Genomic DNA, 25,994 nt, shown 5'->3' on the forward strand with positions numbered 1-25,994 from the left:
AGAATTAGTGCAGCAAAACACCACTACCACCACAGCGCAGTCCATGATTGGTCAGGTTCATGCTTCCAAAAGTCCAGAGCTCCAGCACTGCATTTTATCGTGCATAAGATAGCCGGTCGACCCCCGGCTGCAGTGGGATCTTGTCGAGCGGTAGTGGAGGGTAGCGGGGGGCTAAATGCCCAAAATTACAGGTGTCAATAAGCCGAGTCTGGGGTTTACTCCTCCCCCACACTTTCACTAATCTCCCGGCATCGACAGTCACGAGCTCGGAAAGCCATGTCTGACAATGGGAAAAGCTACCTAACCAACTACCCAAAGTAAGGTACCTTACACAAAGAAACATTAGAAACAAGTAATACTCACCGCCTCGGGATCGATCGGATAAAGCATATCACATTGATGTTCCGATCATCGCTGTTCTCCGATGACACTGAAATGGTGGGTGACGGTCTTTACCTTATTTACCCAGAAGTTCCAGCGGGGGTCTTCCTAGCCCTCTCATGGTTGCGTTGCATTCCATCAAGCGGCGAATATTGTCGCCCAATATTGGATCAACCTTCGCCGTTCACTCCGGACATGGGGAGGATTGCCATCATCAACAATCAGCCTCTGCTATCATAACTACGGACCGACGGAGCCTGTTTTTCAGGTTCGCCGTCCTCTGGTCACTAGAAACTCTCGTTAGGCTGCCCAGTCTGTCCATCTGCCCGATCGCCTCATCTCAACAGTACATTAGTGTCTGCATGTACACTCATTCTCATCTACGTCATTTTAAATGACATTCTTCTCAGGATTCTGTGTTGGGCTCCTGGCTAAATCACAACTATCAATAATCATTCATCAGACAACTCCCATCCGAGTCCATCCGATTTCGGGCCACATGATCAAACTTCAGATATAACAAGCATCCGGGGTATCGGCCCTGTCGATGCTTACAGCTTTTGACGCATGCAACCCCCTCCATAGAAATAGTTGAGTGGGATTCCCCGCACTGTCGACGCGTGAGCTTCCAAGCTTGTACGGAGACCTATCTGAGCCTATGTTGGAAACTGCTTCATGGTCAACCAATCAACTGTATAGATGATGATCATAAGAAAAGCCAGAGTCGTTATCAGGAGTTGTAAAACTTTTCGGCAAGTTATATTAACAGATATGGTTCAGGCAGAATCCATATCTAAGATTCGTCTCAAGCATCAGTGCATATCATCAATACCCAGATTCAGCAAGTATCTTCAATCTCTAATCCGGAGTACAATCCCGACTTTCCCATCCATACGGCAAATTGACTAGATTCTCTATGCTGCTATAGGGTTGGTACAGGGTGGAGCTGACATCTATTTCATACTCATCCTCGAAGCGCCCCTATTGTCGATCTGGGGATTAGCTACTAAAAACCCCGAGAGTCCTCCGAACTTTATGCATAAGGGCTCTGCCACGCAGACTACTTTCCATCCCAGGTCAGGCATAGTAATATATCAGGAATCTAAGGAGACGCTCGAAAAGCTATTCTTCAGGATTGATGTCATTCGCCTTGACTGCAATGTTGACCCCTGGTTCTCATTTGCTTTGTCCGCCGTTTCTTCAGACCCACCCCCGCATACCCATCGCGTCCGAGATCCGGCCTGGTCCGGGTTTACAAAGCTGTTCTATAGACTGAGGGCATAAATGAGGACGATTCAATTTCTGACACGTTCTCTTGTCTGTCGTAGGTCTCATGTGGCTCTTTGCTGGAAGTGACTAACTGAGGGCAAAAGAAAAAAAAGAAAAAAAAAAGCAAGACTCTATACTTAATATTCACGCTATGATTAAAGAATGCAATATTTAATCCACAATAGTCTTACTCTTATAAAAATAGTGTTTTTACTATATATTAGCTATAGACTATAGTATAAATAAGGATATATATCTTATAAGTTTTATTATTTATAACTAATAACTAATGTTTTTATATATAATTAGAGATATTATCTATACTATAATATTTATTAAGGAGGTTAACTTTATACTGTTTTATTAAGACAAACATTATTGTCCATCTTCTGTATATCTGGCTATGAAAATCGGTTAGACTACTGAGGCTCATCAGTATCCTTTTCTCTAAACTACAAGACTCAGCTCAAACCTACAACCGACTTTCATAAGCAAGATTCTACAGGACTTGATGATGTCGATGTCGATGACCCAAAATTTCTGTGACATATAGTAACTCAGTCTTTCACTTTTCAGTTAGTACTCCTCGATACCTACTAAACAAATTTCCTCTCCTACCTTACCAGATGCCACCTCTTTACTACACCTATATCATGATATTTATTAAGAGATTATACTAAACTTTTCTAAACTTTGCAGGGATTATCCTAGAGTTCCCTAAAGTATTACAAGCTTATGATAAAACTTCACAAGATTAGTAGAAGCCTAATGGTAACCATATCGTCAATGAGTTGATTCATACTTGTATTCAAAGTTTCTTGAAAGAACTATTCATAGGCCATCGTAATGTGCCAATCCTATAGTTTTAGGGTACTTCCGGCCTGATATCCATAAGTGTCATTAAACCCAGTCTTTTATTTCCTTGCGCGACCACCTCAAGCCTTCTCGATTCGACACACGAGATCGGAACCATCAACAGAATCACCCTCACGGACTTGAAGGTTTGAAACCTTTCCACTATGAGGAGCAGATATGCTCATCTCCATCTTCATGGCAGAAAGAATGGCGATGGGATCGCCCTTCTTGACCTCAGAGCCCTCGTGGACACGGAGCTCAACCAGGACACCAGACATAGGCGCGCCGACCTGGCTCGAGTCGTTAGCATCGGCCTTAGGTCGGCTAATGTTTTCAACAGCAGCCTTCTTGTCAACAACAGTGACTTGTCGAACCTCTCCGTTCATCTCGAAGAAGACCTCACGCTGGCCGGTATTCTCGGAGAGAGGACCAACAGCAAGGAGCTTCAGAATCAACACCTTGCCCTTCTCGAGCTCAACGTTGAACTCTTCGCCGATCTCAGGGCGAGATAGGAAGTATCGAGTAGGTAGGACGGAAAGGTCACCGTACTGCTGAACGAACTTCTTGTAATCCTCAAAGACCTTGGGGTACATGACATAGGACGCCACATCGCACTCGGTGACTGGAGCACCATATTTCTTGCCGAGCTCACGCTTTGTCTTGACGAAGTCGACGGGGTCGAGGAAAAGACCAGGTCTCTTATCGAGCTTGCGACGGCCGCGAAGGGCATCAGTTCGTAGAGGCTCAGGGAATCCGCCGTAAGGCTGACCCATCAGACCCTCAAGGAACTCCAACACGGAGCCGGGGAAATCTAGTTGAGAGGCCTTGGCCTTCACATCCTCGGGGGAGAGTCCGTTGGAGACCATGAACTGGGCAAGATCACCGACAACCTTGGATGTAGGAGTGACCTTGACAATGTCACCGAGAAGCTCGTTGGCATGCTCGTAGGCCTTCTTGGTCTCAAGCCACTGGGATCCGAGGCCTAGCTGGGAAGCTTGGAACATCATGTTGGTCAACTGACCGCCAGGGATCTCATGCTCGTAAACCTCGGGGTCGGGGCCAGCAAGATGGGCCTCGAAGGGAGAGTAAAGCAGACGAAGTTGCTGCCAGTAGACGTCAAGTGATCGAACAAGCTTGGGGTCCAGACCAGGGTCACACTCGCTGCCCTCAAGGGAAGCAATGATGGCGTTGATACTGGGCTGCGAAGTCATGCCAGACAGGCTGTCGGTGGCAGCATCGACAGCATCGGCGCCCGCCTTGGCGCAAGCGACCATCGAAGCCACACCAGTACCGGCAGAGTCGTGTGTATGCACGTGGATGGGAAGGTCAGGGTACTTCTTTCGGATTGATCCGATCAGAAGTGTAGCCGCATGTGGCTTGAGCACACCAGCCATATCCTTGATACCCAAGATATCGATGTCAAGGGCGACCAGCTTATCGGCAAGGTCGAGGTAGTACTCCAGATTGTATTTCTTGCCAGGACGAAGCACTATAAGGATGGTCAGTAGGTCAACATCACGATGGGGAACAGGTTACTGTACTATCACCCGAGTAGGAAATCGTTCCCTCGGCAACTCCGCCGGCCTTTTGAACAGCTTTGATTCCAACCTCGAGTTGGTTGATATCGTTCAGGGCATCAAAGACACGGAAGATATCGACACCGTTCTTCTTGGCCTGGTCGACGAAGTGATCGATAGCGTTATCAGGCAGAGAGGAATAAGCAACACCGTTAGCACCACGGAGAAGCATCTGGAAAGGAATGTTGGGAACAAGTTTCCGCATCTTTCGGAGTCGGTCCCAGGGGTCCTCGTAGAGGAATCGCATAGCAACATCAAAGGTGGCACCACCCCAGCACTCAAGGGAGTACAGGTTGGAGAGCGCATGGCTAGTTTCCTTGGCAATACCGAGCAAGTCGACAGTACGAACACGAGTAGCCAGAAGTGACTGATGGGCGTCTCTCCAAGTCGTGTCCATGAGCAGAGTACCTTTGTACTCGCGGACAGCCTTCGCGAAAGCCTTGGGTCCCTGTTCGAGAATGATGTTTCGCCATCCCTTGGTGCAGGGCGTGGAGGTATCAATCTTCTCTCCGGCAGAGTTGATAAGCTCAGGGACTTGGATTTCACCCTTGAACTTGGGCTCGCCGATTTGACCCTTGATGCTGCTACCGTTGACGGCAACGTCACCGAGGTAGGCAAGCAGCTTCTGGGCGCGGTTCTGGCTGCCAATGAGATCAAAGAGTTGAGGGGTATCGTCGATGAAAGTGGTCCAGCAGTTTCCATCAATAAAGGTAGGGTGAGTGAGGAGGGAGGCAAGGAAAGGAATGTTTGTTCGGACTCCTCGAATACGGAACTCGATCAAGGCTCGGAGAACCTTTCTACGAGCGATTTCGTATGTAGAACCGTGACAGGTACACTTTGTAAGCATAGAGTCGTAGTGGGGGGTGATAACAGCACCGGCGAAACCGTTACCAGTGTCCAGGCGGACACCGTTACCGCCAGATGATCGGTAAACCTCGATCTTTCCAGTGTCAGGCGAGAATCCCTTGGCAGGGTCCTCAGTTGTGATACGGCACTGGATAGCAAAACCACGGGTCGAGATGCGATCTTGGGTGAGGCCAAGCTGGTTCAATGTGGCGCCAGCAGCGATCTGAATCTGGGCGGCAACGATATCGATACCAGTGATCTCTTCAGTGATGGTGTGCTCAACTTGAATACGAGGGTTGATCTCGATAAAGTAGTAGCGGTTCTGCTGGTCAACCAGGAACTCAGCAGTACCGGCATTGCGGTAACCAGCGGTCTTGGCCAGTCTCACAGCATCAGCGAGAATGTTGTCGCGGACCTCGGCGGGGAGATCCTTAGCAGGGGCGATCTCAACGACCTTCTGGTGTCGTCGCTGAACGGAGCAGTCACGCTCGTACAGGTGGACAATGTTGCCGTGGTTATCACCAAGAAGCTGAACCTCGATGTGCTTGGGCTTGTCAAGGAAACGCTCAACGAAGACAGTTCCGTTACCGAAAGCAGTCTTTGCCTCAGAGGTGGCACGCTCAAAGGATTCCTTAAGACTCTCCTGCTCGCGGACTACTCGCATACCACGACCGCCACCACCGAAAGCAGCCTTGATGATGATAGGGAAACCATACTTGTCGGTGAAGTCCTTGACCTCCTCGTATCTCTCAACAGCACCCTGGGTACCGGGGACGACAGGTACATTGGCGGCATTGGCAAGCTTTCGGGCAGAAACCTTGTCACCAAGAGAATCAATCACATCGGGGGAGGGGCCGACAAACTGGTCCGGGGTTAGTGCACGGACGGAGCGGGAGTGGTGGGGGGTACTTTAGACTCACGATGAGGCCAGCCTTCTCGACGCTGCGGGCAAACTCAGCGTTCTCGGAGAGGAAACCGTAACCTGGGTTGTTAGTTAGCGCTATGAATCCCGGATGCCGAGAATGAGATATCCATACCAGGATGAATCATCTGCACGCCGTGCTCGACAGCGATTTTGATAATCTCATCACCAGCGAGGTATGCGCCAACAGGGGTATACTGTCCACGCTTGCCAATAACGTAGGCTTCATCGGCCTCTGAAGGAATGGTCAGCAAAGGAATCTTGACACAAATGGGCATGGATGAATCGCCTACTCTGTCGGTGCATACTCAACCGATCCTCATAACTGCCCGAGTTAGTGTATAAATTTTTGTGTCGCTAGGATCGCGGTTTCAAGTGAGGGGTACCTGAAGACTGCAACAGTGTGCAGCGAAAGCTCATGAGCCTGGGGATTGTCAGTGCCATAGTTCAGGTCGTGAGCCATTCCAAACCGAGGATCTAGACTTACAGTTCTGAAAATCTACAACCAAAAAACCATGTCAGCTTGGCAGTGTCTAAAATGGACGGTCGGGTGGTGGGAATGGACAAGCAGTCATACACGAATAGCTGCTCACATGTTAGCGATTGCGGGTCTAGGATAGGAAATGGGCTGTTTGACTTACGAATTTCACCACGGTTCGCGACTGTGGGAGAAAGAGAATGGGGTCAGCGCAAGTCCTCAAGATGCGCAACGGGGGCGATATCGCTCCCGAGATAAGCCATTGGTGGCTGTCGAGAATGCGCCGGCTACTCACCAAGAATCTTCTTCACATGCATGATGCTAGAGTTGGCACGGATGTGGTGGACCGTGTTGGCCTCCTTAGGCTCATCGATATCTTCCTCCTCGAAGACATCGTTGAATGTGAGTGGTTGCTGGGGAGCAACGGGAGCAACGGGAGCAATGCCAGCCATCTTGGGCGATCTTGTGTCAGCGACTTCAGGGAGACGAAGAGGTTAAGATGAGCGAAGGCGAGAAGCTCTGGCAAAGTGGGAGCTTTATCGAGAGCTTAATGGCGGGGTCTCTTTGACTTTTGGTGGTGGGGTAATGAGCACGCTTGTCGGTATGAAGATACCACGACAGCTCTTCCAGCTCACGAATGGCTGCGATATCACCCTAGAGCACAAAGAATCGGAGGCAGAGGGTATACTCGGTAGCGGTAATAGAAAGGTATGAGGGTTAGAAGAGAGAGAGATCGAAGGGAAGGGATGTGCAGGCGGGCGAGGGGATTTTGTAGAGCAGTGTAAACCCCCAAGCGTGTGTCGTCGGTGACACACCCGGCCTCCGGGGGGAAGAGCTATCCAGGACGGGAGGGCGTGTGAATGAGAAAGCGGACGGCGATGGGGTGTGACGTATGGAGAAAGCCCGAAGTCTGAAGGGACCGACCTACCTACCATACCATCCTAAGAAACCCTACGGCGCAGGCGGAGTCTTCTCCCACTCGATCTCCATCAAAACTTTCCAAAGAGCTGCCAGGACATGCCACTAAAACACGATCAAACTATGACTCTAACGGATGTGTTTCGGCCTTGGAGACGTATCTCCAGGAGGCCATGACCGTAAATAGAAGCGCGGTATCATTCTAGGTACATACACAGAACAGAAGACTCCCGAGGCGGTCCCTGCTAACTAACGGCTGAGGAGTGGAACTTAAGCTCGGCCGCGCAGAGTCCAATACCGCGGTACCTCGCCAACCTAAATTCTCTTATTGCCCGTACCTACAAGTGAAGTGCGGTCACTTTCCCGCTGAATGGGATTCACATTTTGTGTTATGTTGTGTTGTAGTGCATTCACCTAGCATTCACGGATCTATGGAGATTTGGGAGATGCTGTGAATAACCGGCCCGGTCATGATGATACTACCAACTGCAATATGCAATGGGGGTTACCACCAGTTACAGTAATGGAAGAAGCAATGAGGGCAGAAGGCGGCTATATAAGCAAGATCGGCAACGGCACCAGTATGGCGGGATGCGCCTCGAATCGCTGGGTACAACAAGCATGAGATGAGCGTGGTGGTACAACATGGTGGCTTTAGCAATAGATTTCTTCGCGCCTCACCCGGAAACAGTCAAAATGAGAACAGGTCACACAAGCATGGGGGAGCATGGGGGCGTGTGATCAGCCAAGCACAACAAGTATTCATTCTTACGTGGGTTACCAGCATGATAGCGAAACAACATCTATTTACGGTCTCTCCCTGAGGTAGCCATGGAGATACATATTACCTACCTAAGTTAGTACTGACTTTACTCAGAGGAGCGCCTATCAGATGGCCAAAGGCATCCGGCTGGGCAAGTGCCGGTGCTTCGAAACGCGACGATTGACAATCCACGAACCGATATGATGGGTTTTGACAGCGGCCTGTTTTCTCGGTCCTGTTTGCAACGAACAGCGAGAAATAGAAAAATTGGAAGAAAAAAAGCGTGTGAGTTGACGCAACTCATTCCGCCGACACACCTTTGTTCAACCAAAGCCATTGGCCAATCAACGCTCTCTGATAGTGACTGGTCTCCCCTCCATGACTTGAGGGTATTATTTGGCTCAAGCTCGGAGCTTTACTATCAGTTCTAGTTATCTGCCTATATCTCGATATTCATCTCTCGAGCTTTCACATAATCTCAACACCCGCCGATCATCGATCTCTGCCCTCACGCACTCACTCACTCACTCAACCTCTCGGCAAACGAAACGCCTTTGTCCTCAACAATCCGGCCTAAAGGTGCTTTGCGCTTCCTTGTGTTTCGTCCACGTACACCGACCAGCGCGCACCTTACCTCTAGGGGTTTTGATCCTAACCTCTAGAGGTTGCCGCACCGCAACCTTTCCTCTAGAGGTTTATATGTCCCACCCGCCTGATGTTGGCGTAGGAGCGAGCAATCTGCTCGCCTTGTCCATGGGTTGCCATGGATGCCATGGACCAAGGGAAGTCCAGTCAGAGGATCCACGTTGGTATCATACTGGGCCTTCCATAATGCCGAGGATGTTTGTCGGTTCTGAACGATGTGCAGCACCATCTGGTTAATTCACCCTGGATCCCTGCCCTGGTGGCTGTAACAGCCAGAGCCGCAGAAGCCTCCCTTCCCTCTTGCTGCATCACATTTTCCGCAGTATCTCGGGATTGAAGTCATTGGTACCACAGCCGCTCTCTGTCCACCGTAGCACCGCACACCTTAACCAGAGAGATCTACCTGACCCCCACCATTGATTGGACCCTGACTGCTTTTGTTGTCCAAGCTTGAATCTCAATCTGAAGCTTGTGTAATCCCCGGGCATCATACCAGGGCCACCAGGCTCGAGTCCACAAGATGCATGTGGGGTATCACCGTATCGCCATCCAAGGTGTTTTGAAGCATTTACACTACCCACCGCTCGCCGCTTGACATTGTCTTCTTTTTAGGCTGTACATGATATCAATTTTACAACAGTCATATGATTTTGCTATAAAAACTATATTTTAACCCGCAGTCACCCAATGGAAAGGTGATTGGGGACACTAGACAACCAGTTTGTCAGTTCACTGATCGTGATAGGTCACATCGAGTTGCACAGACTTACAGGCTGTGAACCTCTGTCAACCACGAATGACGATCACGCCCTGGTGCTGTTACATATGCTCGTACGTACTTCGTTTGAAGAAAATGCCCCAACCGATGTTTGATCAAATTCTTCTCCGAGTCACTTTCCTGTCTGTATCATGTGTTTATTCCCACTAGATTCCACCCCCACGGAGGTCAAAGACCGGCGGCCACTTAGCTTTAGACGAGATCGGACGAGCCAAAGCGCCCCTTATCCCAGCTGCTTGGGGTTTATGAGCATCAAGGAATCGGCATCCATTGTCTAGAAAAGGTTTATGCGTTTCAGGCACAAGTTTCAGTCTTTTTTTATCTTGAGCATCGAGAAGATTTCCTGAAACTTTTAAATACTCCAACCATGGAAGTTAACCAAGTCCTCAACATGTAATGAACGATCCAAGGGTCTCTCCTCTTTTCTCGTGCACTATCAAGTATGATGGCGGCATAGCCTGCCTAACCAATCTCTCGGTGGATGAAGGCCGGCGCATTGCATTTGTTGACTAAAATGATGCTTTCATTGGTGCGCATTTGGCCACTATTTGCTCAATATGTTGGATTTTGTGACACTATGCTGCCACTCTGCAGGACATGAGCCTCCACTGGCGATGAAAATTACCTACTTACAAAATCTTTTCTTGTCAGACGGACAGTTTCTATCATTCCTGGATTGGACATGAGTTGCCAGGTATGAATACTCAGCTGTTCAGTACGCTACAAGGTTAGCTACCTTAGGTGTAGAAAGCGAGCTAGGTCCGACCTCGGACTTCGGTGTACCCCTCCGCATAACTTGTTTAAGAAATGTTGGCAAAAGGTCGAAATTAAGTCAAGAGGCAATTGGGGTAGGGCTGAGCAAAACCGAATAGGAAGGCATTCTCTATTCGAGATCAACTAATTGGTGGCACGGCGTGTATCCAGAAAAATGGTTGACCAAACTGGTTGAAGCACTGGCGTTTTCCCCTCACAAATGCCGGGCTGGAACAGGCAGTTGGAGTCAAATCTGGAGCCTATGACAGTGAATTATCGACCTATGGATGTTTCCACTGGAGTAGAAGTTCGGTATTACATAGCAATCATCTGAGTTTTCTAGACATCACAATTCTATGTGACCAGTTACTCTTCGTTCAAGTGGCTGTTGTGTCGAATAACAGACATATATAGCTTGCCGATTATTGCTCAATACTGAGCAATGCCATCCCGTAAGAGACCTACTTCTAAGCTCAACCTCCGTCCTCGCGACTCACACCCAGTCGAGAAGCGCTGCAGACTATGCATATCATGTGGGATCATCGCAGGAGGCTCGAGATGATGCCATTCCATACCCGACAGGCGGTTAGCATAGGCAACACGCGGGTACGGTAATGGTTGGGTAATAACCGCAAGTGTTGCCGGCGTTGTAGGTCGTTCACCGAGGATCCAAAACTTACAGAGGAAATGCTTATCCCCACGTTCACGGACAGAAGCCGACCAGAACATCACCGGATCTGCCTGACAAAGGCTGGGGTAGGCACACTGGCCTTGCATTTGCTGATCAATGGCAGCTAGTCAGTCTTCACCCATGGCTTACCTTTTCACCTTGACCTTATTCCGTCACTTCGGGAACCTGGTGGGGGAGGGCCAGGCACAGGCACGAGAATAGTCGGGAACTTCTATGCAAGATTCGGGAACCAAGGGGTCCACCCCCAGTTCAGATCTGTGTTTGTATCTTGACTTCAAGGGATCTACGTACTAACCTTGCTCTCATGGACCTGTTTCGCCCAGATACAAGGGTGCGTGCGTTGTATCGCTGCTGAATTGAAACCACACATATCTTGTTTCCCGAAGTCTCCAAATGTCGAGACCGTAACAATGAAAACGTTAACAAGTCTTGTTACATAAGTACCGGTACACAAGATTGCTACAAGAACGAAAGACTAGCATAGAGTTGACATCCTACTGGTAAAATGCGAAATATCATACCACTGATATCATTTTCCATTAGGAGAAGAGCATCGGAAGCCCTCCCGGGGAATTGATTGAATCTCCGTTTTGCGGGGAGCACTCCTCCTCATCACTTGCTCGCAGTATCTCAATGTGGCATCTGAAGGCTTGATTTGTTTGCTCTAACCATATTCATTGAACTCAGGGCCCCCACAACAAGATCTTCTCGTAGCAACTCTTCAGGCACGAGTGCTGCAAAGACCCCAACTCGGGGTGCGATTCTAGATGTTCGAGGGAACTAATTCTTGTAAAGTTACGACGTTATTGCGCGGTAGCTGTGTGCTGCCACTCTCCGAATCCCGAGGTACAGCCCGGGGACACTCCTATTATGGACGGCATGCAGCCCGACACACCGATCCCTTCCGGTAACCTTCGGTCTGGTAACCTCTTTATTTGCTGACGGCATTCTGGACCTTCGCCGTGGCCTTCTCAACCTTTCCCTTGGCAGCCTCGGCAGCCTGTGCCAGCTGCTCCTTGGGCATGTTCTCCTTTCCGCCCCAGTAATGGTAGTTGAGGTATCGGTATCCTTGGGTGAGCTGGGCACCAGCGTTGACAAAGTGGCAGGCAAATAGGAGGTAGTTCTTAGGTGTGACAGCCAATGAGTATCGCATGAAAGTACCGGCATAGATGATGAGAGCACCAGTCATCTGTCCCGAAATCCTAGTAGAGGCAAAGTCAGTTACGCTTGGTGACAATACATTATTGGTCTACCATACAATTCAGGGCTCTTCTGCGTGTCCATAATGGCCGCGAGAGGGATACCAAAGTTGGATACAGGGCCCCAAAAGTCTGCAAATATCAAGAGTCAGTCGCAAATCTCGACACGCAATCGCCCCGAAGCTGCCGTGCTTCAAAACACGCATTGCACATCAACACAACCTCCAACAGCCCAATTGACATATTTCAGAGAACAACATTCCCCCTCCGCATCTTTTCTATGCCTAAAATGTGCTTCTATATGCATTGTAGCCGCGGTGTTGCTTGTTGAGTTGCAATATCACAAAATTGCGCTGTCGGAGGCGAATCGGAGCTCATGCAAAAAAACATGACAGGATATTCGAAAGACGTACGGGTTGAGCAGACATAGTCAGTCACCGGGTTTGACCGGATTTTGGCGTTCGCAGCCTTGATCAGAGCAGCCATTTTGGAGGATTTGTACGGGCGACGTCTCGTGGAATCCGGAGATGGAGTGACCTGTCGTTGCGTTGAGGTTGACGGCTGTCCCTTGCACTCAAATTCAACGCGCCGAACGGGAAATCCACGTTGAGGTCACGTGCATGGTCTATCTACATCTTACCTCAACCATTCCCGTTGTGTTACCACAATATCTAAACTCCTAACCCCGAGCAAACCTTAGAGACTGCAGTTCTCTCTACATTATCTTCTCGTTGTTTTTATGTCTGATGTTGGTGTAAGATCTAAATTCTACCCGGGGTGCAGAATTGTCATCGATACGGGGCCGTTCCCTACAACTCATCGAAGGTCTGGGAAGGTCTGGGACTGAATGTTCATGGGGCCAAAAGACGTAAGACATGCATTCAAGGTGCTATAATAAGCTAACTAGAAAGATGTCTAAGTTATGCTAAACCTGTCCAAGTATTTTTGTTCCTTAGGATACATGTCCTTGGCTTTCTTCCTATCCCCTCTCGTGAGGGTACTGCTGAAGCATGGGGACCTTCGGAGGTTGTCCGTCTGCAACAAGCAATTATTTCATGGTGAAGGGGCGTGTATTAAAGACGGCAGACGCCACACTACCGAGCCCAGCTCCTAACTTGTGAAGCTCGTGAGAAGCTATCCCGGGCGTTGGAGGCTGTCCCGAGCTCCTCTCCATATGGAGAATATGGAGCACCCGTACCCCAGACGGATATTGGGGGCCCAGAGCCTCAAAGGAAGCTGTCTCTGTCTACTTATGACGCTGTTCGAGCTATCACCGATTGGCTTCACGAGAATCATTGCTGTCACAGGCAATATGAAGCTGGATATGGTTCTAATCTAGAAGACTTTGTTATATGTTATGATTGCTTTTGAACCATGTCCTCGGCTGAACGCCAATTCAAGCTAATTGTTCGACCATCAAACTTTCAAGGTGACTACTCTTTTCAAGGATCTTTGATTCCTCAGCTGGAACTACAACCGTCGTGAGTGAGATGGTGTTTATGTCTAGGCCGGAAGTGGAGCCAACGGGCATCCGGAGCCGGTACCGACATCCCGGCCTCTCCCGAGATCTCTTGTCAACATGATCAATCTTGCGTCGCACTTCATGCCGAGATCCATTCAACATGCTCCGTTCTGCCCTGCGCATATGCAAATTGGCTAACAAGTAGCCGCCTGTGCTTCTGTGGTGTGGAGAGATATGCCAGGGATGTTAAACCCGAGGTGAGCCGTAACTATGGAAATCATACGCTAGGTATTAGTGGATGAAGGAACATGGTTGTAAATAGGGAATCCTCTGCTTCAAATATAGGATCCGCACCCTGTGACCAGTTTGGTTAAATTAAATCTAATTACAGTAACTCTAGGATCTAACAGTTTTAGATAGTTTACATAGAAGTCTTCTGACCCTGAAGCAAGCTCAATAGCAGTAGCTAAAGTAATCATGGTTTCAAATAACCCAATATGATAAGTGATTTTCACCTGAACATAAAAGACTTCTTTAAACCATTGCTGCAAAGCAGCCAATATGTTAATATAATGGTCACTGATAAAACTTGACTCTCATAAACTGCTGATGTGTGGCGGTTACAGTTTTTCAGCCACAATAGGGACGGGAGTGACGACTAGGGTTTCCAGGCAGAAACCGAAACTAGGCTGATATGTCAGCATCAGTGACTCTTTCTTCCTACTAAGGATTACGTTCCTGGGACGGACTCCATTTTCTGGCTGCTGAGATTAAAAATGGACAGTTTAAACCTCCAAAAGAGGTGGTTCCTGTTGGTGACTCATTCTGATGGTCTATCGAACCAACCAATAAGTGCCTATGTTTGTCAGATTGGCTTCGCCACACGTAAACATACAGGGCTCCACCGGGTTTCAACGCCTCCTAAGAATTTATTGCAAATAGCATAATATATTATAAGGTTTCTAGATTCCTTTCCTTGGTACTTTCTTCCCTGCTCCTCTAACTCTCGCTCTCGTGAAGAAGCAGTCGGAAATCTCTACCCATTTTCTCCTTCCAAGTTCTCCCTTCGCCAGCAAGCTCATTGTTCGAGGGTCATTGTTTTCCTATTTATTCGTAATTTGAAGACGCTTTATACTACATAGCGCAATATTTGCAACAGTCACGACTTCTCAGCTCACGACCGTGATCTCCGCCATCATGGCCGAGCAAGAGACCAGCCGTACATCTCATCAGGCACGAAATAATGCCCCAGGTCGGTCTCAAAGTGAGGGCCAGGGTTCAGCATCACGTTCTCGGGGAGGTTCAGGTGGAGGACGCCGCAGGGGAAGGGCAGGACGGAGTCGTGGCCAGCGACAGGATGATTCAGCACAAGTTCCCGAGGGTCGCGGAAATGCCCCTCAGACAGGGCCTGCCGATGCCGCTGTCGCTGCACAAACCATAGCCACCCCCGAAAGCTCAGGGTCTTCTAGAGGCAGAAGAAACCGGCGAGGTAATCGAGGTGGTTCTCGAGGGCAAGGAAACCAAGGGAGAGGCGTGTTCTCCATGGGACCGCAGCGTACTTTTGGTGGACGCTTGACTACAACTGAGCAACCAACAGAGGTTGCTCAAGATGCATCTTTGAGTGCAGACGCCCCCGCATTCGTGCCTGGACAGCCTGTGTCCCAGAGGAGGTAGGATCAGTAGCCCCAAGGTAATACATCATACTGATAACTATAGTGCCCAACAGCAACCACCAAGCGCACCTCGGCCCACAGGCCAAGGACGCTTAAGAAACCATACCAGGGACCGCAAGCAGGACAGGCCCCGCCAAGAGGTTCCCAAGTCAACTGCCTCTGAATTATGGCAACGGATTCAGGAAGACATCGCCAACTGGAACTATGAGTGCCGTATCTGCACCGAAGAAGTTACTCGAAAAACTGAGGTCTGGTCGTGCACTACCTGCTGGACCGTCGTTCATCTTGAATGTGCCCACCAATGGTGGGATACGTCCATGAAGGTCAACGAGGAGAGCGGCGACCAATCATGGCGTTGCCCTGGGTGTAACTCAACGTTGATAGAAGGACCAGGCAATAGTTCGTGTTGGTGCGGCAAAGAAACACAGCCCAGTCGGAACAGCATCTTGCCTCCTCATTCATGTGGGCAAACATGTTCCAAGCATAGATCGACATGCTCACACCCATGCGCTCTTCAATGCCATCCTGGCCCATGCCCTCCGTGCACCGTGTTGAGCCCACCGGAGCCCTGCTACTGTGGAAAGCACTCTCAGCGAAAGAACTGTAGGGATACCGATTACTACAACGGGTGGAGTTGTCGAGAGCGTTGTGGCGATTTTTTACCTTGTGGTCAGCATGAATGTGCTCAAACATGCCATCCAGGTGTCTGTGGTACCTGTGAGGTGCCGGTCGAAGCTAGGTGTTATTGTGGACGAGTGCAAAAGGAGATGCAATGTTCCAAACAGGAAGATATATGCGACTCGTTCGACCTCTTCGATCTGGGCAACAGTTCCTGGTTTGAGGGCTCTTTTAGCTGCGAGAGTGCTTGCGGAAGAGTCTTCGATTGTGGTGTACATCGTTGCCAGGTTTCTTGTCACCCGCAAGAAGAGGTCTCGGCTCATTGCCCTTTCTCTCCGGACGTTGTCACCCATTGCCCTTGTGGCAGGACACCGCTCAAGGATCTCACGGAGCAGCCTCGTCAGTCTTGTGAAGATAATGTTCCTCACTGTAAGAGGATTTGCGAGAAGAAGCTGGAATGCGGACATCTCTGCCAATCCTTGTGCCACACTGGGGAATGTGACCCTTGCACCCAAACGATGGAGATTGACTGCCGCTGTGGCCGAGTCACGGGCGAGACAGTCTGCCATGAGGGAAACATCCAACATCCCCTATGCTTCAAGATATGCCAGGCTACTCGTAACTGCGGAAGACATCGATGCGGAGAGCATTGTTGCCCGGGTGAAAAGAAGGCATCTCAGCGTATTGCTCAGCAGAAGAAGCAACGCCTGGGCCCTGATTCGCTACCAGTTGAGGCTGAGCATATCTGTGTCGCCGTCTGCGGACGGCCACTTAAGTGTGGTAGTCACTTTTGTGAGCAACTCTGTCACCGCGGAGCTTGCCAAAGCTGTCCCGAGGCTATCTGGGAAGAAGTTTCGTGCAACTGCGGCCAGACAGTCTTGCATCCTCCACAACCATGCGGAACGAGACAGCCATCTTGCACTAACCAGTGTCAGCGGCAGACTGCATGTGGACATCCTTCTGTTGACCATCAGTGCCATCCTGATGATGTATCCTGCCCGCCATGCACATACCTCGTTCAGAAGCGATGCATCTGTGGAAAGACGACGTTTCACAACAAGCCTTGTCATTTGCAAGAGGCTCATTGCGGAGAGCAATGCGGACAGAAACTCTCCTGCGGACTCCATACATGTAAAAAGCTATGTCATCGCCCCGGAGAATGCGGAGATGCTCAGAATGGTTGCGAGCAAATATGCGGAAAACCCAAGCTGCTATGTAACCACCCATGTCAGAGTGTTTGCCATGGACAAACTCGTAAGCCGTCAAAACCCAGTTATAAGCTTGCCACTAACACACGTACCAGTCTGCAAGGAATCAACAGCTTGTCAGGTAAAGATGTCCACTAGCTGCGCATGTGGTAATCACAAGCAGAGTTTTAAGTGCCTAGCAAGTACGAGCAACCTTACTCCGAGTCGGCCAGAGGTTCGATGTGATGAGGAGTGCGAACGACTTGACCGCAACCGTCGCCTGGCCGCAGCTCTTAATATCGATCCTGCTTCTCACACCAACGACCATATTCCCTTCTCGGATAATACTCTGAAGCTTTATAAACAGATGCAATCATGGGGAGATGCTCAGGAGAGCCAGTTCCGAGTATTTGCTGCTAACAAAGACGAAGTTCGTCTACGATATGAGCCCATGAAGAACCAGTCACGCCAATTTCTTCACTTGCTCGCCGAGGACTTCGGCTTCGAGAGTAAGAGCGAGGACTACGACATTCACCGGTCTGTTCTTGTGTGGAAATCAGATAAGTTTGTTTCAGCCCCGACGAAGACACTTGCGCAGTGTGTCAAGATCCGAGCATCTCAAGCTGCCGAAGCTGCGGCTGCGGCTGCGATTCGACCTCCAAGTCCCCCCATTCTCGAGACTGAGCCTTTCAATGCCCTGGTACTTACGGAGCCTCGCTTCGGTCTGACCATCGAGGAAGTAAACACTGCTCTCGAACCGGATCTCACATCCCTGCAAGGCTTCAGTTTCAAGGTTGATTTTCTGAATGAGGAAGTTCTCATCAAAGCTTCAGTCTCATATTCCGCATTTCTCACACCCGCACCCATGGAAAAGAGCCTAGAAATCCTCAAACCTCGGATCGAGCAGACTATCCGACGTGAAAAGCTCGCTGAAAGCGTCTTGCTCTGTCACTCAGATGCTACCGGTGCAATTTCTCGGCGAGAGGTACCCCTCCGAGCCGGCACTGGAGGATGGAGTGCCGTAGCTGGACGCGCGGCTTCTAGGCCAATGTCCTCGTCTTCTACTCCTGCAACTGAAGAGGCAAAGCCCGGGCGCAAACTACTCCTAGGACTCAAGAAGAAGAGGCCGCAACAACCGGAGGCGGGAAAGGTCTGGGCTGCTCTTGATGGGGACGTTGAATGCTAAATGCATCAGTGAGGGTATGTGCAAGGGCAGATAGGAAGGGCGTCCGGGTTCAACCACTTGCCGAAGTTGATCACGGAGTACAAGAATTCTATGACCTTGCTAGTCCACGACTGAGAACAAATTTGGTGTCAGAGACATCGAGTAACAAGACCATTTTCTAGCAAGACAGCCCTTAAGTTGTCAGAAGACGCAGGACTCCAGAATTAGGTGACGAGAATAAACTAGTTAAAGAGTCCACTGGGATTGTCCTAAGATATTCAATCTAAATCTACCTATATGTTTATGGCTTAGTTGACATAAGCCATTTTATCATTTAGGAGCATTATCCTAAGTCTTTGTTGACTCCTCCACAAGTAAATCTGCGGTTGTTGGCGTCATCGAAGACAAGCTAATGGAACAGGAATCAATGGCATTTCATAGAATGATTTGTCAACTGCTAGCCAACTTGAATATACGACAAAGGGGATATTTGAGAGACGTGATGAATGGACCGCAGACAGACGCAAAACATTTCATCAGACTGCCGAAGTTATGATCATTGCCTACACGATGCTTGATAAGCTTCGAAGCCAAACACTGATAACAGGAGGCGTGGGTTCCTACAGAGAAGGGAGATAGCATTGACCGGCTGAAGATATCGGAGGCTAGGCAGTTCATCAATGGACTTGAATATGCTGCATTATATGTCTATAGCACTTTTCTGTGGTGATGTGACAAAGTTGTCATCGTCCACACTTGCTCCAGCTTACACGAGAGACCGGAGGATGATGTACCAAAACAAGTCGAGATAACCAGACGCCTGCATAGAACGACAATTCAGGCTGGCATCTGTCGTGATTGTAGTTAAAGAAACTATCCTTTCTCTCATGTCTGTAACATAGCTATCAATACCATGATGCTGGCTGTAGAGAAGGTTAAAGCAGAGCAAACATTAGCAGGAGAGCAGTTTGGAACATCCATACAAACTGACAAGAGTATCGGCGACATCTACCTATTCAGCTTGGCTCATGGAGCAGCCCAGCATCAGCCATCTTCGCATCAATACATTTATCCTCGGCATCTTTCGTCTGAGGACTGTGGTCTCAGCATTATCCTGCTCAACACCCTCCATTTGATCGCCCTCATTAAATGACAGAATTTTCTTGCACCCTAGGGAGGAAAGAAAACTTAGAAACTCGATCCTAAATGACAAAACGACTTAGGTAACTTGGTATAACTTTAGGATAACTTTAGGATACTGTAACTTTAGCCCAAGTTTAGTGTAACGTTAGGATACCCTTTGTTGAGTTTATTTTGATAACCTGCATGAAGGTCTGATATTTTCTTGCTCGACACCCAAAGGATTGCATATAAGACATTGATGTGACACCAACTATTCATTTTTTTTTCGTATCACGCGAACATCGAGTTGGGAGGGATCACGAGGCTCAAGGTGCCCCCACCAAGGCCACCACAAGCGCAAGCAAACAAACTCAAAAGTAGTTTATGAATGTCTCATCAATGCCAAGTTTCTTTTCTAGTTCGAGGTTTGCGAGTCCGCTATTCGCGAGCGTTGAGCGTGTACGTAAATATGGACTAGCAAAGAAAGTGTACGAAGAGGTGTGGTAATACAAAAAGGAGGTGTCGTCAATCGTGAGTGTGATGCTGTCAGTGCGTTTTCCTTCCTTCACCAAGGCTATGCATGCATAATGGAACATTAAACGAGATATACCCAGTCTCTACAAACGTGTCTTTTCTTGTGGTGTATCACCCGTTACCTCAGCGATGAAATCTGACATGGCTTCAAAGTAACCTTCTTCCAGGACGCTTGAGTTATGGTCACCACCCGGAAGAGGCTTCCATCGCTTGGTGGGGGCGGCGGAGAGGTCATACAGCTGTTTCATGTGTTTTGGCCTGGCATACATTAGCTTCGTGTTCTGTGTTGCGCCATGCTGCAGCAGAAGAATGTGATGTCGATCATCAGGGAGTATTTGCTTTCATATCAAGACCACGAGGGTACTTCAACTTTTGTGGGTGATGCAAATTTAATCATCACAGGACCAGGGGTAGCGGGGGAAGAGAGGGTGCAGAGGAACTTACGGAACAATCTCATCCTGCAAGCCACTGATGAAAAGCGTGGGCACCTTTGTGATGTTGGGGAGAACCGACTCACTGGGCCAGACTTGGTGGCATAGCAGGGTAAGGTATTTGGCAGGGGGCACAACGGAAGGGATCAGCTTTCGGATGGAGAGGAAGGTGTTCTCCAAGATCAGACCAGCGATATCACCCGCTTCCTGGTTCTTGGAGACAAGCTTGATAGCGACGGCACCGCCCAGACTCTGACCGTAAACCATGAGCTTGTGATCGCGTGTCTCGGCCCGCTGCCGCAGATAGTTGAGCCCAGTCTGCGCGTCAACATTGAGACCCGACTCGTCGGGCTGGCCTGTTGAGGAACCGTAGCCTCTATACTCGAGCATAAAAACGTTGCAACCAATGTAGTTTATGATCATCCGAGCGATAGGTAACCGATGGCCGATATTGCCAGCATTGCCATGAAACATCAAGATGGTGATGTTTGAGTTCTTGTGGCCGCGAGGGCCACGGATGTAGAAGGCTGAGAGCTTCTCGCCATCGTCGGTTGGGATGTAAAGTTCTTCGAAATTTGAGATGCCAAAGTCTGAAGGCTTGGGAACGTCTGAGCGAGAATTTGCGGGAATGTTGCTCGGGTAAATGAGAGCCCTAATACATGCAGGGTTAGCGGGGGGCTCGGCTTGATGATGATGCGGGTCAGGCAAAGAAAGAGGAGGTCGGTAGCAGCTAGCAAGGGGAGATGGAGTCGGAGGCGGTGATGGTGATGGTGTTGGGATACGGACTTTTGTTTAAAGTAAAGTAATGATGTGAGGACGGCGGCGAGACCCTATTGTATGCGCATTGACGTTAGAACAGTCCCTTTGTAGTTATGGATGGCTGCAGGCAAGACTATTTTGTCAGCCAAGCTGCAGGATAGTGGACGTACCGTTGAAGCCAGCGCGGGCAGACGCATATAGCTGGCGACCGAGCTCAATACCGAGACGGTCTGCTCGACGTAGCTGTTGGAGGATTGAGATGTTGGAGAGTTGGAGCTGGACATGGTTGCTTTGGTCGGTTTGCTGGGCATTACAACAATATGGCTGCAGATGCAGTGCAGGTGAAGGTAGACCGTGTATGTCTGTCTACCTATCAACCCAGAGTGAGATGGACTGTATGGGGAGATGGAACCCCCGACAGTGATTGACGGCGGAGACTGGAGACAGGCCAGAGACTGCAACAAGGGGCATATGGTATCCGTTCGTATAGATCGTAGGCGGTCGCGAACTTCGAGGGTCGAAAAGACGGTGACTGCCCCAAGAAAAAGTACTGAGTAATCGAAGCTGTCTGATGATAAGATGTTGAGTTTATCAAGGCCCTGTTATGCACCCAAGATATTGGAAGTATTGCTCGGGGTTTGCTGAGGGGGGCGAAGGCAGGAAGGAAGAGGTGACACCGTGACAGGAGTTGCCAAACCACCTAGACCTCTATTTAATCACCGTATGGGAAGTAAGTAAGGTACTAGGTAAATATTGCGTGTGCCTCCTCGATCTCTAGACCTAAAAGCAACAAGCTGAACTGAATTTGTTGAAGCTGCCCCTGGCGACCGTCAAGTGAAGCAAGAAAGCCTAGGACCGCTTTCCAAGTACCCCCAAGGGTGACAGAAATAATTAGACAAGTCTAGTATAGACTTTGGTGAAACTTTGCTCAGGTTATTTGTGACACCTTTGATCTAAGGCCAGAAGTTTTCTTGCTCCTTGGGGATTGTCTTCGGCGGCGATCCCACTTATGGAAGTACCACGCACGAGGATGACATGGGTCGAAAGGCCTTCTTTGGGATGTTACCGAGGTTGACAAGAGACGTGGAAGCACAAATAGAATGGGACGATGCTCAAGTATGGTAGAACAATGTGCAAGTGCCCCAAAAATACCCAAGGGAACAAAAGTCTGATAAGGAGTGGTATTTGGTATTGGTCGAGGTAGGTGTCATGAGGAGAAATAGAAGTGAAGGCATGAAGATTAACTAAAGAAAGATGCGTTGAGAAAGCGAATGACTGGGCCGAATCCTCAGGCTCTGAATCCAGCAACAGTTGTAATACTTATCAACTAGCACCTCAACAATAGATCTGCCTAGAAGTCATCATCCATGTCTAGACAGGAACCAATCCAGCCAATATCGATAACTTCGGGACTCTGGAGGTGAGATGGATATTCCATGGAAGGTCGATGGCGGGGCACAGAGCGATCTCAGCTCGATGAGGTGGAGAGAAAGGTAAATGAAGATACTCCTCTCATGGGCGCAGCACAGGTAACGGTCAACGCTAATTTAGCGGAGGCTCTACCTCTGCGGCGGGCGACTTTCAGGTACCCGAAGCCTCCTAGCTTACGCTCACCAATGAAGCTGATACACGCGACGAAACAGACAGATCAGCAGAGACAAGGAGATCAAGGGGGCGCTATAGTTAATATACAGTATGCCATCACATAGGTGCATGAAGAGATTGATGAGTTTTAGTCAGCTGTCAAACGGTTTTCATCACCACAGCCTCCTGTTGTTCTCGTTAAAGATGAACCACATGACAACCAACCAGGATACGGACGCGACGGTGGAAATGAGCTCAACGTCTGTACACCGTAACCGACTTAACCACGCTAGGAAGCTTGCAGGAAGAAACGAAAGAGCTTCTACCAGTAAGACCTTTGATGAGGGTGCGTAAAATAACTAAGCAAAGAATATCCAAGTTTATCCTGAATGGTCCTAAGATGGTCCAAATGGCCCTAAACTCATCTGACTATTTCTGTCATTTAGGATCAAGGTCCTTAAGTCTGCTGACCAACACGTCGTCACGGACCAACAACATCATCATGTTAACAAACAATAAAGAGCGGGCTTCAATCTCGCCAGTTGTTGATCCGGGAAGATCTTGACATACCGCCCGTACTATAGAATAGGTACGTACGTAGCTCATATCCCCAAGGTTGCCGAATCAGGGAAGCTTGTGCTGTGCAACTAGATGCATGTTGATGAAGAGTCAAGATGAACTGACATCTGGGTGCTTCACAAATGTGATACCAGAGCGACAGACATTATCACAATCTGGTTCCTGGCTAACGATCGACCATATCTATGGCCTGCATAAGCCCATTCAGTAGCCAGGTCCGAGACGCTGGTAAGCATCTCCCTAGCTTCTGCGATGGGATGTGACGGGATGTGATGTGATGTGTGACTGGCTATCAAACTGTGGCAGAAGGGAGTTGCTTTTCTTCGTCGATGAAACCATATCTCATCCTCTGTGACGGCCCTCTTCCCAAGCTCTGTGTGGGGGTATCTTCCTACCAGTCCACGAGTGTCTAGGACATTGTCTTTCGAAGAGATAATTATCCTTATTTCTCGGGATAAAACTGAGGAATGCGGTTAAGGGAATTTATACAAATCGTCCCTTTGGTCTCGGCCCTTGGATGTTTTTCAAATGTTCTTCCCCGTAGCCTGACTGGGTCTCCATTCCTCAGCTTCGTATGATACTCTGCTTGTGCAGAGTAGACTGTAGCAGTTATGTTGATCAGGGATACCCCCTGAGACAAGCCTCATCTTGGCTTTCTGCGCCCACCGTCACGGTGGTTTAGCCTCTTTGTGCCATCAGCTAGATAATTAGAGGCATAGCCTGGTGAGCTAACCAGACCACGAGACACTTTTGAAATGAAGGCGCATTGTGCTGAGCCCACACAAGATGAATATGAGGCGAGCGAGGTTGAACTGGAGGGACAGTCAAACTCGTTGTTTGACATCCATAGACAAACCAAAGCCCCCGCCAGTACCTGGCAGCTATCCTGTCGTGCCGTACCTATCTTGCTTGGTGGGGTAAGATGCTGTCGCCAGATGACGGGTAGCGGCATGATAACCTCGTGGGCATGGCGGGATAGTTCACAGGTGAACGATCAATAATACAAGCAAACATGCCAACTAAGAGGAGAGTTTTATGCAAGGGGCCACGGAATCTACGGCCCTGAACCTAGTTTTGTCATTGCACACTAACATGGAATCTGTATTCCTTTTGGGGGTGTCGAAGCAAGAAGCAAAGCAGCTCTGAGCTGAGCACGTATCTCACAGTCATTGGATTACTTTCGCATGCAGACCACGAGCATGCATGGACCAGTACCTAGCTGTGAGCCATGCTACCAGAGGAGGAGGATGATGTCCTTCGACCATGGACCGGAAAGCAACCTGAACAGCGCATACCTCTTATCAAAAGGCAGAAATATCATACTTGTAGTCTTTCCCTTTATCTGCCCCGTGGTTCCCGCAGTGGAACAGGTTGATGTCGTCCAAAGTGGGTGAAGAACCCTTGTAGTGAAGTGCTGAGTCCCTTTTTTTGTTCAGGAGCGCTGCCGCTCTGAGGCCCCTTCTTTTCCTCATTATGCGCATGGCACATCTTAAGCCTGTTACAGACAATCAGGGCGTTTGGCATGGAACGCCAAGAAAGTATGCAAAAAAGCCGTCCATCCACAGCTCAGGTACGCACACACTACTCTCCGTATCGAACCGCGAAGCATGCATCTCGATGGCGCATTACTACGCTGTTCGAATGATCGTCAACATCAAATTGAACAAGCGTCAAGCCCTTTTGAAACGAGTGCACACAAGTTATGAAATAAGCGCGCCACGAACCCTAGGCAAGGGGAACAAGCTGTGCCTTTCAACTCTGACACTCCTGGTACAAACTCCTGACACCACCCCAACTCTCTTTTACAAGTGATAGACCAGAAACATTTGACAGGCGCGAAAGGTCTCCAATCAAGACCCAACCTTTCCTGCTGGGCGGCATTGCATTGATAAGTGCCCCTGTCTGGGTTGGTATCTCAGCCAATGGTACGCAAATACCTGAAGGAATGCCGGGCTGGACTAGCGCTCTGATGAGCATCAGACCCATCCAGGGCGAGCGGCTTCAGAGTTTCCAGGCTAGGGGAGGAAAGAAAACTCAGTACCTTGACCCTAAATGATAAAAATACTTAGGTAAATTTAGCCTAAATTTAGTACTCTATTCACTAAGTTTATTTCGACACCGTACATCAAGGTTCGGTGTTTTCTTGCTCCATGAGGCCAGGGTTAGTTCTGAGGTGTGCATCATCGTCATCATCATGAGCACCCACTATCAGGGTTTCTGCTAATAATGAATGAGCGTCCAATCATTTTGTTGCAGACGTCGCTACAGCAGCGGGCTCACACACACACTCATAGACTGAGACAGTCAGGATGCTGGAGGCTTGCTTTGGTTGGGCTGCACTGAACTGGTTCTGAGCTATTTTGAGTATTTCCCTGCTGAAGTCGGCTGTTGATTGTTGATGGTGTTTATGATGGTTGCTTGGGTGTTCAGGTAATAAGCCCCCCAAACTTCCTATGGCGTGATGCTCTGCATTGGATCCGATGCTTCCTGTCCGGTCGTTATCTCGTGTTTTATTGTCACTATTCCTGTTCCTGTCAGTTGCAGTTGTTGCTGTGGTTGCCCTCTTCCAGGGCGTCTGCTACAGCGGGTTTGTGCTGTAGTTCCATCTGTAGCATCCACTCTAATCAATGAAACGCCCTCCTTTTCTTGTCTATTTTTTTTTTCTTCCACAACATCCCACTCTTTTCTCCAGCGCGCGCGTGCAGTTCATTCTTGTCATTTGCAAAGAGACTTTAGCTCTACCGATATTCATCCCTCCATCTTGCCTTTGGAGCCCTCCTAATTTAAGTCTTTGGGGATCACAGC

At 49.1% G+C, this 25,994-nt stretch overlaps 4 protein-coding genes across 4 annotated transcripts; 1 reads left to right on the forward strand and 3 right to left on the reverse strand.

The window, feature by feature from the left end:
* Nucleotides 1-2,585: 2,585 nt before the first annotated feature.
* J7337_002850 (uncharacterized protein) lies at nt 2,586-6,780 on the reverse strand (the record flags this gene model as incomplete). Its single annotated transcript, XM_044820576.1, has 5 exons — nt 2,586-3,994; nt 4,047-5,790; nt 5,849-5,910; nt 5,966-6,085; nt 6,624-6,780. 5 exons carry the CDS (start codon nt 6,778-6,780, stop codon nt 2,586-2,588), a joined length of 3,492 nt encoding a protein of 1,163 aa, XP_044684876.1.
* Nucleotides 6,781-11,807: 5,027 nt separating this feature from the next.
* MPC1 (pyruvate transporter mpc1) lies at nt 11,808-12,561 on the reverse strand (the record flags this gene model as incomplete). Its single annotated transcript, XM_044820577.1, has 3 exons — nt 11,808-12,078; nt 12,135-12,207; nt 12,489-12,561. The coding sequence occupies 3 exons, from the start codon at nt 12,559-12,561 to the stop codon at nt 11,808-11,810; spliced, it is 417 nt and encodes a 138-aa protein (XP_044684877.1).
* Nucleotides 12,562-14,734: 2,173 nt separating this feature from the next.
* J7337_002852 (uncharacterized protein) lies at nt 14,735-18,201 on the forward strand (the record flags this gene model as incomplete). The annotated part of the gene is made up of 4 exons (XM_044820578.1): nt 14,735-15,207; nt 15,254-15,514; nt 15,996-17,082; nt 17,209-18,201. 4 exons carry the CDS (start codon nt 14,735-14,737, stop codon nt 18,199-18,201), a joined length of 2,814 nt encoding a protein of 937 aa, XP_044684878.1.
* A 1,718-nt stretch (nt 18,202-19,919) lies between these two features.
* Nucleotides 19,920-21,310, reverse strand: J7337_002853 (uncharacterized protein; the record flags this gene model as incomplete). Its single annotated transcript, XM_044820579.1, has 4 exons — nt 19,920-20,094; nt 20,281-20,919; nt 21,054-21,097; nt 21,197-21,310. The coding sequence occupies 4 exons, from the start codon at nt 21,308-21,310 to the stop codon at nt 19,920-19,922; spliced, it is 972 nt and encodes a 323-aa protein (XP_044684879.1).
* Nucleotides 21,311-25,994: the final 4,684 nt, after the last annotated feature.

The sequence above is a fragment of the Fusarium musae genome, chromosome 2 (genome assembly GCF_019915245.1).
Source record: "Fusarium musae strain F31 chromosome 2, whole genome shotgun sequence".
NCBI lineage: Eukaryota > Fungi > Ascomycota > Sordariomycetes > Hypocreales > Nectriaceae > Fusarium > Fusarium musae.